At 37.5% G+C, this 15,362-nt stretch overlaps 1 protein-coding gene across 9 annotated transcripts in view; it reads right to left on the reverse strand.

Moving 5' to 3' along the window:
• Positions 1-15,362, reverse strand: part of rufy3 (RUN and FYVE domain containing 3) — a 73,193-nt gene that overhangs the window by 7,496 nt on the left and 50,335 nt on the right. For 6 of the 9 annotated variants that reach the window (XM_062981209.1, XM_008112165.3, XM_008112163.3 and 3 more), the window contains 9 exons: positions 14,581-14,682; positions 12,949-13,072; positions 11,142-11,203; positions 9,613-9,678; positions 9,447-9,516; positions 8,504-8,596; positions 6,920-7,006; positions 6,141-6,308; positions 4,570-4,667 (listed from right to left, as the gene is read on the reverse strand). In XM_062981209.1, the coding sequence (XP_062837279.1) occupies positions 4,570-4,667; positions 6,141-6,308; positions 6,920-7,006; positions 8,504-8,596; positions 9,447-9,516; positions 9,613-9,678; positions 11,142-11,203; positions 12,949-13,072; positions 14,581-14,682 (870 nt within the window). Of the gene's footprint in view, positions 1-83; positions 3,451-4,569; positions 4,668-6,140; positions 6,309-6,919; positions 7,007-8,503; positions 8,597-9,446; positions 9,517-9,612; positions 9,679-11,141; positions 11,204-12,948; positions 13,073-14,580; positions 14,683-15,362 lie in introns of those variants that run through there. The other 3 variants (XM_062981211.1, XM_008112167.3, XM_008112168.3) reach the window with 1 other exon arrangement.

The raw sequence follows: 15,362 nt of genomic DNA on the forward strand, positions 1-15,362 counted from the left end.
GAAATACTTGGGCACAGGAAAGGATGAAGGACAAAAAATATCTAAAGAAAAACCAAAGTGTAGGTGAACCAGGCAGAAGAAACTTCTATTTTCAACATTTTATTGTTCTATTACTACAGTTTACAGTCATTAGATGATAAACATAAAACATCACTGTTATCCATAGTCAAAGCAAATCTCAGGTACACAGTATTGGTAAGTTTTTTTTAAAATGTACGTTACACTGCAGTTTTAAACAAGTAACTGGAACTTGCATCATGGGGTACCTACTATATTAAGGAATTAGTGCATTTGTCTGGTCTCTTCCACAACTGTTACATCATTAAGCACATGGGGCTTCAGATAAAATACAAAGTCATGGATAAAGATTTCAGCTTCCCAGGATACTTGAGGAATAGCTGCAAGGGGAATCAAGATGGGAGCATTCCTTAACTATAGAGAGATTGGTTTGGGATTACAGATGTATTCACTAGCCATGTGACAAATGAGCACCACGATGGCTTAACTGGAGAGTGAGCAGGTAGAAGAAAGTTCTCAGCAAAATCCTGAAGATATCTACACCTGACTGTCACTAAAATGCCATATTGAGGCTGGTTCAATGCTCAGTCGGGTATGTGACATGCTCTTGACCAGACTGGCCCAGAATGCTATAGGGCTATAGGACATCACTTCTCCTTCAAAACCAGTATCAATGTCTCTCAATGTCTAGAACAGTGGTTCTCAAACTGTGGGTCCCCAGATGTTTTGGCCTTCAACTCCGAGAAATCCTAACAGCTGGTAAACTGGCTGGGATTTCTGGGAATTGTAGGCCAAAACACCTGGGCACCCACAAGTTAAGAACCACTGGTCTAGAAAAGCATGGAGAATTGTACCAGATGCCTAACTAGATGTTCAAACTACTCCAATTCCTTTGTTGAATGTATCATACGAATTCAAATCCAAAATTTGGGGAAGAGAAGGGTGAAAGGGTGCCAAATCTCGAGTACAAGACCTTCAGCAAAACAGCAATTCCTTTTCTCCAACCAGATCTGACCCTATTTTTTCTAAAATGGAGATGGGAAGAATTTGGGCTGCTTCCATTTATAAGAAACTATTCAAAGGGATCTACTCTCTCACTGAAATGAGGATTCTTTACATCCCACTGGTGAGAACCTGATTTCTCACAGCTGATAATGAGTTTTCCAAAGCCTAACTACAAGTAAGTTTCAAATAAATGGGAGTACAGGTTATGTTTTTGAAGCAGCTTATTTGGGAAGGGAAAACTTCTTCCCAAGTGTTTGACAGTGACATGCTTTCCTGTAACCCGATGAAAATAAAGCATGATCTTACAAAATAGATTTTGGTCATCTGCAAGATTTAATTCTAATGCCAGGAGGAGGCCTTGTAACAATCTTAACAGTATCTTATTTGGTCATTTCAATGAAGCCAGTTGTAACCTCACTCTGCAACAAATACAATGGATATGTTTAGAAACATGAGCCCCAAAATGCAATCCTTCAGTGTTCTTATTTAAAACCAAACCAAAGATCTTGCTGTTCAGTCAAAAGTAGGTTTACAACTGATAACAGAGTTAAACTCGGCCCTACAGATTTTAGTAGCAGGCAATGGGTGTTTGCCCATCTTTATTATAGGCATTTTTCTCTCCATTCCCCATTTGGTTTAAACACAAAGCAGGTGGATTATTTGGGAGGTAATGGGGAAAAGAACAGCCTAAATTGAAGAAGAAGGACAAACCCTTAGTTTGGGTATCCTGACAAGAATTCAAAATGACTATCTACACACTAAAATCTGTTGCAAGGGTAGCGCTGTGAACTCTGGAAGCCACAGCAAAGAAACCCCTAATATTTCATTCTAAATAGAAAAGCAGTTTTATTTTGAGTTGCAGAAAGGTTTCCCAGACTGGGTTTTAATTCATTTCTCACTACAACTCTTAAGCAGGTCCCCTGTCTGAACCAAGGACTTGGACTCAAATATTAACAAGAGCAAAGGCAACTTCAAAGAACACCCAAGTCGTTGTATGTTGTGGCTGCTTTGTGTCAGCGACTGACCAGCAGTACATCACTATCAGTTCCATGTATCCCTCATTTTTAAAAGCTAACAACAATAAACTGTTTTGTAAAATACAGGACTCCAACTTTTATTTAAAACTGGAACAGAGGGAAACTCATACTTTTCATTGAAGTTCTTCAGGAAGAACCACTTTCTCTTTTTATGAAAATAAAGGCAGAGGTAGAAGGCAATGTAAAGATAAAGAAGGGTTTACCATTTAACAGCTACTAACTAGATTGTGTGTCCGTATCACCTGTCATGAACAAATTGTTTTTCCTTAATAAAAAGAGCTGGCACTGGCTTACTATGAAGTTTGTCCTTTCATTGCAAAACTTTCCAATTATGTTTTCATATAGATTTGGCTGTAGCTATTGGCATTATGGTACCTCTATGCTGCTCTGGATGTGTTTTAGATCCATGCATAGTGTGTTACACCAAAACAATACGGTTGCTATGAGATAAAAGGGAAGGTAGGTTTAAAAAAAGAGTATTGGAAGAAAGAGTGGAATAATGTTGTTGCATTCCCATGCAATTGGAAGAAGGTGAAAAGTGTAAAAGATAACATATAAGTCATTCTAACTCGAAATGAGTGCAGTGGTTTTAATCATGATATCTGGGAACTGGTACATCCCTGGAGTCAGGGGTTGTGCAGTCCTTGAATCAGACACAATTTTGATTTATCTATATTTTTGATAAATCTCAGATGAAAAAGTATTTTAGCGCGGACAAGCCTCTGCTTAACAGGGGCTACACCACTGCAATGGCAGTTTCTTAAACTTCCTTGTGTGCTTGTCCTGGTTAATATCCCATGGAACAAAACAAGCCACAGAATAATGGATCACTGTCAGCTCTTAACCTCTGTGTTTGTTTTATGTGTTTTCATATATGGCAAAACAAGGCAAACAAAAAGAAGCAACTTCATTTCCCATGAATTTGAACATGGCGCTGGTGAAGGTTCACAATTTCCTCAACATCCCTTCAAGATTAAAAAGTTTGGGCTATACACATTTTTGTATCAATTGTACAACAGAGCCACAAATCTAGTTGTACACATGATTTTCTGGAGTACTTTGTGGCCCAATGGCTTGCAGTTTAGTCAAATTTAAACAAGAAATAAGAGGGGGAAAGGAAAATTACAGATTTTTTTCTACCTCCAAACAAAAACCTTTTTACTTAAAAATCCACCAAATTCCAAGTCAACTTTGGGTGACAATATTTAAGCCTGACATCTACATTCTCAACAACCTCCTTTTGCTTTCCCCTCATAACTGAGCAGAGATGTCAGAGTTGTGAGGTGACCAGCTACAACAATTTTCTCTTTTAAAAGCCTAATGGGGCTTCTGAATCAGTCTATTTGCTGCACTATTTAAGGTTTTTGCCTGTTTCACCAAATCCTTTTCACTAGATTAGAAAAGGGATGTTGAAATGATATAGGGAGAATTGGGGTGGGAGGATGGGGAGGACATAGACAGTAGAAGAAAACACAAGTTAATTCAATACATGGCAGCCACCGTGCTATTAAAACATTGCAATATACAAGTGCAAATGCATAAAGAAGGAACTTCTGATCTCAATTTAGGAAAAATATAGTTGACATTTCTATACAGCTTCATCAGAATTATTTACAAAGTTCAGAGTGTATAAGGATAACGTACTATTCACTGGATACTCATTACTACTGTATTTTTTCTGAAAGGGAATCCTATTTCTAGAACTGGAATTTCTGAAGCCTATTAAGAAACTGAAGTCACTAAGTCTGTGTGAGATAATCAGTCCATGCAATCTCACAAGCAGAATCTGTATTAAAGTGCTACAATTCCATCAGAACAGTTTACAGAACAGTTTAATTTAGCTGGACTCACTGTGCAACATATGAAAATAATCATTAGCTTCCTGCTTGCCATTTTATTTTAATCTAATATGGCAAAACCCTGCCCCCAACCTATGGGTCTCAAGTTAGATTGGAAACAAACTGCAAAAAATGTACAATTATAAATTAAAATATGCTCTATATAAATGGCCAATCACCATAGTTGAGTAACAATCACACTTTCTCTTTGGATTGCTACAGATAGTCTACAAAGCAGAAAAGCTGCAACCATCTAGGTGGAGCTTGCAAATGCCTACAAGCTAGAGTTCATCATTCCATTAGATACAACTTGACACAGGAGAAGCCATTTAAATTATGAATATTATCTGTAACACAGAACACAGTTGCTACATAGCTTCATCCCTACTTAAGAGCACTTATAGAATCTTTTTCCTTTTAATGTGGGGTCATGTATAAAGCAACTGTCAAATTCACTGTAAAATTTGAGTTCTGTGAAAGCTATTATGTGGAAATGATGTAAGCCAGCACTCCATGGCCTCTTTAAAGTACTTCTAAGTTACTGGGCCTTGTTGCACCCCATTTTAAAACATTTCTCAAATATCCTATATTTATCTCCATATCTGAAAGAAACAAAACTGACAGTAGAGTACAGTTATAAATTTGCTTAAATAAGCAACTTCCAATTTTACCTTTGTTCAAGCAGTTTAATGGTAGCAGCCATCTGATTTGTCTTCTCCTCCAAGCGGCTATTCAGTTCGCTCTTCTGTTTCACTCCCAGGTCTGAACTCTAAAAGGCAAAAAGCCACAACATCACCTCCAGGAGCCAGTACAGAAAAATCTAGATTTAAATCTTAATTTGTGTAAATATGTATGTTCAAAATTACTCTATCACTATCAACGATACATGAGTATCAAACTTGGTAAAAGAAGAGACTGAAATCAAAAAGAGTATAAACATAGGAAAACAACGTACATTATTCTGATAATTGTTGTTGTCATAGTTTATAATTAAACCCACTTTCCCACAAATATAGCGCTTCTCTTGTCACATTTTTGAAAAATAGCTTACACAGACAGGGAGGTGTTCACATTTGACTAATTCGTTTAAACATTGGGTTGTTGTGTGTTTTCCGGGCTCTATGGCCATGTTCCAGAAGTATTCTCTCCTGACGTTTCACTCATAGAATAATAGAGTTGGAAGAGACCTCGTGGACCATCCAGTCCAACCCCCTGCCAAGAAGCAGGAAATCGCATTCAAAGCACCCTGACAGATGGCCATCCAGCCTTTGCTTAAAAGCCTCCAAAGGAGGAGCCTCCACAACACTCAGGGGCAGAGAGTTCCACTGCTGAAGTTCCTCCTGACGTTCAGGTGAAATCTCCTTTCCTATAGTTTAAAGACATTGTTCCGCACCCTAGTCTCCAGGGCAGCAGAAAACAAGCTTGCTCCCTCCTCCCTATGACTTCCCCTCATATATTTATACATGGCCCTCATCATGTCTCCTCCCAGCCTTCTCTTCTGCAGGCTAAACATGCTCAGCTCTTTAAGCTGCTCCTCATAGGGCTTGTTCTCCAGACCCTTGATCATTTTAGTCGCCCTCCTCTGGACACATTCCAGCTTGTCACAACCTCTGAGGATGCCTGCCACAGATGTGGGCGAAACATCAGGAGAGAATACTTCTGGAACATGGCCAAACAGCCCAGAAAACACATAACTCTGTGATTCCAGCCATGAAAGCCTTTGACAACACATCATTTTAACATTGATGGTGAATTCAATTTTTTCCTGTTTAGAGATTGCACATATTATGGAGCAGAGGTGGGTAACCTCAGACTCTCGTTAGCTATCTCTGAATTATAATGCAGCACAATTTCCACAACAAGACTAAGCAAAAGGGGCAAAGTACTTAGCAGCAAACATTATCCTATTTTCTCTGTGTGAGTGCTAACTAGAAGAAATTAAATCCATTTTAAACATGGTACTGGGGGAGACCTCTATGGCCAAAATCAGAAATGGTTTCAAGAGCAAATCAGGCCTGAACCTTCACAAGAAGCCAAGATCATATCATGATATGACATTATCCACTGGAGAAGGTGAGAATGATTGGTAAAGTGGAAAAGGGGAAGACCGTATTATGGGTGGATTGATTCAATCAAGGAAGCCATGAATGCCCCAAGATACAAGCAGGGTGGTTGATAACCCAGATTTTAGGAGGTTCCTGGAAGCCAAAGATGTCTTGAGGACACATAACATTCACTGTACCTGCAGCTTGAAAGAAAGTTCAAGTTTTAGGGCCCTGAGATCATCCAGTTGCTGCCTGAGTGCCACCAGTGCATCTTGCTTCTCACAAACATCTTTTTCCAGCATCTTCATGGCTAGTTCCATCTCTTGTCTCATTCCAATTTGCACTTCAAGTTCTTTTTCCACATCCTAACACATACACACACAGACACAAGAAGACATGCGTTATTTGAGAGCTATGAAAAAAGCTACCTTATCATAACCACGGAATTTGGCTACTCTTGTAGCAAGAAAAAACAACACTCTGACTTCTTGTTGTTTTCTTTCAGAAAGGCACTTTCCATGAAGAGGCCACTGCATCTATTGTATTTTACACTACTGGCCTTAAGGGAAGCCAGATTTTCATCTAGCATCCCATTTTACAAAATACTTACTGATCTCTCCTCTCAAAAGATGGTATTTTTATATACCATCTTAAATACACAATAACTACTAGGACTCTTACAACAAAAGCATAATACACAACAAAATATTATTGTGGCTAATATGGTGGATATTCTACTAGGAGGTAGGAAAAATGCTTATGGTGCAGGATGCTGTCAGCTTGATCTTAAATTGAGCCGCTTGATGCTAAAGAAACATGTGCCAATACAGCAGAAGTGTCATTTCTATCCTACTTGAGGTGGTGGTGATATAGCTTTGCCTGGCTTGGCACAAAAACATATTTTTCACTATAAACAAGTGCAGCACAAAGCCCACAGCTTTCCTAAAAATGACCAGTGAGTCGCCTTTCTACTTACCAGCCGTAGCTGTGTTTCCTCCTTCAATTGTTTCCGCGCTTCACTAAGAGCCTGTCCATCTGAAGTTCTATCTTGCTTAGGGGCTTGCTGTTAATCAGAAGAACAGAAAAGCAAATTTTATTAATTGGCAAATATTACAATGATTAAATAATGCCACTATCAACTCTTCTTTGTACATAATTATGGCTGATCTGAATAATTATGGGAAACATGCAGCTAGAGAAAGCAATTCCAAGTCCAAAAAGAGTACAAACCAGAAGTATAGCCACAAATAAATGTATAGATCACCAGCAGTTCCTCTGATGCTGCTGCAGTGGCAAATATAAAGGAACGGAGGAAATGAACAGGAATCAGGTTTGGTCACATGGTCCAGGAGCAGAAGAGCTACTGACAAAATGCTTAGCTTACAAGTTCCAAATGATTCACTATGCAGGTGCTATAAACCTCATCTGTATGAGTCACAGAGACCACAAAGAAGAACCCCAATTTTCTAAGACTATTTATTCACAGTTCTGTATTTTACATAGGAGAATAGATTTTATTAAGTACTGTAAAAAGATTGTAAAGTCCTTTTCACATATCATGTGTTAGTAACAAAATAAATTCCCAAATCCAACATTAATCCCCACCACCACCAACATATGAGGGTTAATATGGATGTGGGCTATCACGTTTGTCATGTTTCTTTTTTATGAATTGTAAATACTAAATTTAGCCATACAATATTGGGACAGTACACTGATAGAAGAGTGCACAGACTGGGAATGTATTCTCTGAGGATTCATCCCTTCAAATTATTCATTGTCCTACTAAATGTAGCCTTGTAATTCTTTTATGGCTACATTTGCATACCTAATGTTTGCTTTGTAAAAGATAAGTGATCATAGGAAATGGCTGGTTTTAAATGGTATTATTTATACACACACACACACACACACACACACACACACACACATAATGTTTTTAGAAGGCTAAATGGTCTTTTAAACTATTTGTTTACACTATTGTGCTATTTTGTTTAATGAATTGATATGTGATTATTGTCTGTGTTATATCATTCATTTGTTATATCAAGTATTTGTTTGTTTTGCTCCTTCGGGGGGAAGGGGCGGGATATAAATAAGGCTTATTATTATTATTATTATTATTATTATTATTATTATTATTATTATTATTATGTGTCTTCATTGCTCTGTCTAGGCATACTTGTATTTAGGGCTCGAGTAAACTGGCAGTGTATATGTTAATTTACAATTATATTTTAAAAGTTAAAACTAAGTGTACTATCAAGTAAGAATTTATTCTACAATGAAGCTATCTCTCAAACTGGATAAAGTGGGAAGTCATGAGAAGACAAAAATCTATGACGTTCAATTTTTTGGCAGAATGTAACACAACGGTATGCATTCTTACTACATCTATACAGCTACACATAAACAAAACGCTTAACAGTATTTCATAACCAGAAAGCAGCAACAAGTGAGATTCCGACAGATTAAAGAAGCCAAATATGATGCATGCGATAAAAAGGGGAGGAAGCATAAATCCTTCTAGACTTAAGACATCTCACATATAGGCACTGACCTTTCTGTTCGATTCCAAAATATAAGAACTTTCTTCTTTCACTCGCTCCATGTCTTCTTGCAGTGTTATAATTCTATTATTTGCAACAGCGAGCTGTGTATGCCAACAAAAATGAAAGACGTTTAAAAAAATAAATACTATTTCTGATACATTTTTGGTATTGATTTGTTAAAAGGTTGTACCTAGGTAGCCCGTATGACGTACTGGATAAAGAACAAGACTTAGACCACAGGGATCCAAAAGCAGCCGTTGCATGATGTGCCATATGTCAACTTCTCTTTCCATAATGTTACAATTACAGAAGTTGGACAGTAGAACAGAGCTGTTATGGGATCTGCAAGAATGATTTTGGTTCTGGTGGTTCTTAATGGTCACCACCCAAAAGGAAATCCAAAGACGTCCCTGCCATAACCTCCATGCACCTGATTATCAGACAAGAAAAGGTGTCTCTCTTGGCAGGCCCATCCACAACCTCTTATGACACCTTTCTGCCACTTTCAGCTGCCTGAAAAGCATCTCCAGAGGACTTTATAATTGTCTAGAGTCAGTGCTTTGTATGTATAGAGGGAACAAAATCCACTATTACATTCTTACAAGGTGACACTGATTTATATTTCAAAGGTGTGGATCTCTGCTAAATTCTACATCTGGCAGCCACCCTATAGGCCAGGTGAGATTTCTTACTATAATAGTAATTCAGTTTGCATTTTATTATTAGTCAAATGTCAAGGGTTTGATTTTAAAACCCTTTTAAAATGGGTTTAAAAACCATTTAGCTGATCATGATCAACATGTCTACACAAGTATACTAACAGGAATCTTGAAAAACAATGCCTACTTCTATTTTATAAAGTTCTTAGTTGTACTGTTTAATTTGCCTAATGATTAAAAATTGTTTTTCCCAAAGAAGAATAAAAGGAATGTTTGTTTGATATCTACATACCTCCTCAGTAAGTTTTGTGTTAGATTTTTCTAAAGCATCAACCTTTGCCTGCAGATTGTTGACTGTGGCACTGTCAAAGGAACGTAATTATATTAAAACTTAAGAATTCAAGTATTATTTGATCAACAATTTTACTGACCATAATCTGAAGGAAATCACTCTTTACCTTAAATGTCTATTGAGCTCTTCTACATAATTCTTCTGATCCAGAATTGCTGTAATTTGACCATCTCTGGAAACAGCACACAATGAGTATTAAACATGAGTAGCTAAATACTACAAATCACAAAAAATGTGGGGGAAGTGAATAAATTGAATGTTATATATTGTAACTATGAATAAAGCAATGACTACTAATAAAGTCTATGACCAAATCCCAAAAACAAAACAAAAAACAGAAAACCAGCTTAATCCAGTCATTATATTAAATCATGTTTATAGCAGATGGACTAGTTGGTGCAGTTTGAATTCATATACTGTATAATGATTTGTCAGAAAGCCAACAAGCCAGAATTAGAAGACACTGTTTGAAATGTATTTGAAAACTATTATATGTACTAGCAACAGTCTGATACGATGTTACAATTGACAAAGCATAATTGTGCATTCTCTAAAATCTGCTATAACTGGGAGACAAGAAATTTATGAATCTGAGCAATGAAATAACGAGAAAGGCAGGAAAAAGGGGTCTTCAAACAAATAGCACCACCATCGTAATCTTAAAAATCTTCTTTTTTTTCTTCTTCTTCTTTCTATAAGTAATGGTCACAGACCTGCCCAAAACCTCGCTGAGGTTGCATTAAGCCAGAGTATTAAGACCCTGAGAGCCATTTGTAAAGAATATAGGGCTAGATAGGGAATTGGGAGATGAAGCTTCACATTTCTCCTAGGTCAACCACTGCTTTCCAGTTTAAATTACTTAACAGGTGTGTAGTGTAGACAAAGTGGGAAAGAAACATATAAAATACTTTGAGCTCACTGGAAGAAAGCCAGAATATAATTTAAGAGAAAGTTCCTGTTATTAACTACCGTAACTGTTGCTAAACAACTGTTATAGCTGGGCTGTGGCCCAGGGTGGTTAGTAGCCAGCTGCAATAAATCACTATGACCAAGAGGTCATGAGTTCGAGGCCAGCCCATGGCAGAGTGAGCACCTGACAATTAAAATAAAAATAGCCCCTGCTCGTTGTTGACCTAAACAACCTGAAAGATAGTTGCATCTATCAAGTAGGAAATTTAGGTACCACTATGTGGGGAGGCAAATTTAACTAAATTTGAAACACCATAAAAACTGCCACGAGCGTGCGGAAAGGAATGAGGAAGTCGGCTTTACAGTGGATGATGAAGCAGCTGCTCCCCCTGTGGCCGGAATCAAGCATACCCTCAAGAATTGTGTCTGTGTCTGTCTCTATGTTCATATGGCGTTGAATGTTTCCTTGTATGTGTACATTGTGATCTGCCCTGAGTCCCCTTCAGAGTGAGAAGGACGGAATATAAATACTGTAAATAATAAATAAATAAATAAGGCAGAGAGGAGAGTGATAGTCATGGCACTGGTAGCCTCCTCCTCCTGTACTTGCATGTTAGGATTATAACCTGATGAAAATTTATAGAAGTAAAACTTGCCAATTCCCCACAAAAATCTTCAAAGAACAATCTGAAACTCTAGCACAGAACAGCGGAGAGGAACACTTACCCTTCACTGCCTTTACTGCTATTCCCATCCTTTAAGTACATTGAAAAATCAATGACTCCAACCTGCAACAAAATACAATAATTCTGCATGTGAAATATAACTAAATTTCTTCTGACAAGTAATCTTTATTATTAACTGAGACTGCCTTACATAAAACAGGAAATAATCAGCTAGTTAATCTAATCTATATTCAGCTGGCACATCTCAATGGCTTTCTACACTCATTTTCGTTTAATGGAATAGCTGCTTTGAAACAAGAACTGGGGGAAAACTTGATGCATGTATACTATTCTTGCAAGTTTGGTGGCTCCACATAGAGTACTTTAAGCCATATGTGCATTTTTTCTAAGAATAAACTCAAAGTAACCGCATCAAATGGAAAATTTATTAAGATTTGGCATGAGAGGGACAACGTAAGGCATAATCATAGCTAACTCATTTCACTTAATCTATAACCGAGAAAAAAGAAACAAAAAATCTAATCTGCCCTTCTATGAGTCATGTGTAGACAAAGTCATTTGTCCTTTCCAGTTCTGTGCTTACAATAAACAAAACCTGGCAAAAGATCTAGATTGCTGAAAGGCTTCATTAACTTTTGTAAATATGCAGGATTATAGACTTCATTATAGGGAATATAACTGTAGAGTACTTGTTGAAAAAGCAGCTTTATGATCCTGCAAGCCTTAAAATCACTCATTGTATCTATAGCTTCCTACTGCCCTTCATCCATTCTCTTTTTCTTTCAAAACATTTCAAGAAGACAACAAATATAAAGTATACAAATTGAGCCTATTTTTTTAAAAAAAACACAACCTAAAATATAACAATTTATTTTCAAAGCTGTAACTATGGATTTTCCCCAGACATGCTTTCACTTAGCTCTGAGGTTCTTTTTACTGCTTTCATTTCCTCTTACACTTCAAAGCAGAACAAAGGAAAAGAAACTGACAGGATATTTTAGTAAAAGGACATAAGAGTGAAGTTGAAAGCATGCAATGCAACAGCAAATGATACAGTAGAATCTCTCTCCTCTGATGAGCACTAAAACACACAGGCAGCTGATAATTTATTTCAAGTAAAAATAGGGAAATGAATATGCATATGTGGAGATTATTGCATAAAGAGAATCCCCTCTAGATGTAATTTTTCAAGATTCCCAATCATATGAAGAGACCCCATTGACTGCAATGGCTCTCCTCTTTGGACTTCTATTCACACATGAGTAGTAGTAATGGAAGAAGTAGGACTAAGAATGCCCCTTTCCTTGTGTTTCTACTTAGATTAATGAACAGGTAAACAGGGTTTCATTATCATCTTTATCTTAATTCTGAATTCCACAGCAATAGGTTCAAATTACAGGAAAGGAAATTCCACCTGAACATTAAGAAGAACTTCCTAACAGTTGAAGCTGTTCAACAGTGGAACTCTCTGCACTGGAGTGTGGTGGAAGCTCCTTCCTTGAAGGCTTTTAAACAGAGGCTGGATGGCCATCTGTCGGGGGTGGTTTGTTTGTGCTTCTCCTGCATGGCAGGGGGGTTGGACTAGATGGCCCATGTGGTCTCTTCCAACTCTATTATTCTAGGATTCTATTGTTGAAATGACTGTGTAAGGATCTGTATTCAGAGTTTAGTGAAGTTATACTGGCATTTCATTCTGTGTAGCAGCCACTAAGTAACCAAACGTGTCACAAAACTACTGCATTTAGTTTTAGCTTTTCAAATGGCTTTTAAAATTGAAATCCAAGTCACCACAACTGAATAAAAGTACAGACCATCACCCAAATAACTACTGAGTAAATATCCAGCACCTGTGAGTCCAAGTCTTCACCCTTCATGCAGAAATTTGCATCGATGACATTCAAGCCCACTAAAAGACCTGCAATTATGGCACCTTCTTCCTCCATCATGAGTGCATTAGGTTCATAAAATTCACTGCAAAACAAGTTAGAAGTTGGTCAAATCACTGAGAATTTTTTCAGCTAGCACCACTAATCAGAAGACATTATGTAATTAGTTATTTTGTCTCTCCCTCATTAATAGAGGGTCAGGAGTGTTGCAAGCAGAAGATGACCCCATATGGATTACCAGTAAATTCTGTGAACAACCAAGGTGAATGCACAGCATGCACTTTGTGTGGAAGTCACATGTGTCATTAAATCCACCAGACAAGGTAACTATGTCATTAGGGCTCTGATCTGACAAGTTATGAAGTTATAACGAAGCTAATGAAAGTTTGCTATTGCCCACATTTATTAAGTCAAATTCAAAAGGTGAGAAGACAGAAAAAGAAAGCCATCATGTTGTGAGAGAAAGCTTGCTCTAATCTCTGGGTACTTTGTCAGTAGAGAAAGTAGACTAGGCTGGGAGGTGTGTGTACCGTGTTTCCCCGAAAATAAGACAGTGTCTTATATTATTTTTTGCTCCCAAAGATGTGCTAGGTCTTATTTTCAGGGGATGTCTTATTTTTCCATGAAGAATTCACATTTATTGATTAACAAAAAAAGAATATTTATTATATACTGTACAGTAGTTGTCATCAAAAATCAGCATAACCAGAAAACTGTGAATTCTATCAAGAATTTCTTGTTACTACCATTATTTCCATGTACAACACTCTATGGTAAAGACATTTACCGATCCTGCATGCTCTGGTGTTCTGTTTGGCGGTCATGCTTCCAAATAAAAACTTGGCTAGGTTTTACTTTCGGGGGAGGCCTTATATTTAGCAATTCAGCAAAACCTCTACTAGGTCTTATTTTCAGAGGATGTCTTATTTTCAGGGAAACAGGGTATGTATGTGTGTATATGGATAAAATAAAAGATGTACTAGCACTTGCCTACTACAAATGAAAAAGCATGATACACTTGCTGTCACCCAAGGTAATCTGACACATCGGAGGCAAAACCATTCTGCATCTATACTTTATAGTATCTAAGGAAATGTTAAGCAATTACATCAGTGGTTCTCAGCCTGTAGGTCCCCAGGTGTTTTGGCCTATAACTCCCAGAAATCCCAGCCGGGATTTACCAGCTGTTAGGATTTTACCAGCTGTTAGGATTTCTGGGAGTTGAAGACCAAAACATCTGGGGACTCACAGGTTGAGAACCACTGGATTACATGAACAATGAACTATTATGGTGCCTATAGCTTTTATACTACCTCTCAGTATAATTGGATACCATTACTACAATGATCCTTAAGAGTTCCCATTGAAATACCTCAAGTTAAAGGGATGTGTGTGAGCATATTATGGTAGCTTAACAAGATTTTTTAGAATTCTAACTATGCTGGTCTTTTAAAAAATGTTAGAACAGCGATGGTTTTAAGTCATGAAAAGGCATACCAAAAAGGATGTCTACAAATGGAAGATTGGCTTATGTCATGAATGCCCTCTTACTGAAATTAACCCTTCAGTGTAAATATAAGATAAATGACTCACCTGAGAATTTCCCTTCTGTTTATCAAGGCCTTCATGTACTCTGAAAGTTTCTTTTGCATGAGTGCTAGGCGAAGCCAAGCTCTTCCTCTGCCCACAGGTGTCCTAAGTTTAAGAAAGCAAGATAAACATTGTTATACAAAGGGCTATACGTAATCTCTGCCCTAACTTCCTTGTTACTGAGGCAAACCATAGGCTAGTATCTCTTCTCTAGGTCTATCCAGCTGGTTTTCAGCAGGGACAAATCAGATGAATTCATACCAAATAATAATAAGTAAGAACTGCAGAGAATTCTGACATATCATTAACAAGGGATCATGTTGGTGTTTAATGCTGAGTGCTTCTATTTGGCTCACCTTGTAACTGGAAATGGATAGAGAAACCAAGAAATGCACCCAAGAAAAAGCTCAGCATTGCGTTCAAATCAAAATTATTGGCTTGTTACTCCCAAAGCAGCTAGGAATTAGCAGGTAAATCTAGACCATGTCATGATTCTGATTTGTTAAGAGAGCAGAAAACCAGGAGACACAATGCTAAACCATTTCTTCACAATAGGTTCCTGGTTACTATAGTCTTTCTTGCTACAGAGAGATATCAAATGGGGACAACTGGATAGCATCCAATAGCACTCTATTTGTGAATCATAAGCTAGGCAAAGAATATCATTTCATGTAGACACAATGTTGACATTTTAGATTTTGTATAGCTAGCTACACAGTGTATGTGGCAATTTTCTTTTCCAAACACTCAATAATGCTTAATGTGCCTGTTTTGCTGCTGCTATA

Source organism: Anolis carolinensis, chromosome 5, assembly GCF_035594765.1.
Source record: "Anolis carolinensis isolate JA03-04 chromosome 5, rAnoCar3.1.pri, whole genome shotgun sequence".
In the NCBI taxonomy this organism is placed as follows: Eukaryota; Metazoa; Chordata; class Lepidosauria; order Squamata; family Dactyloidae; genus Anolis; species Anolis carolinensis.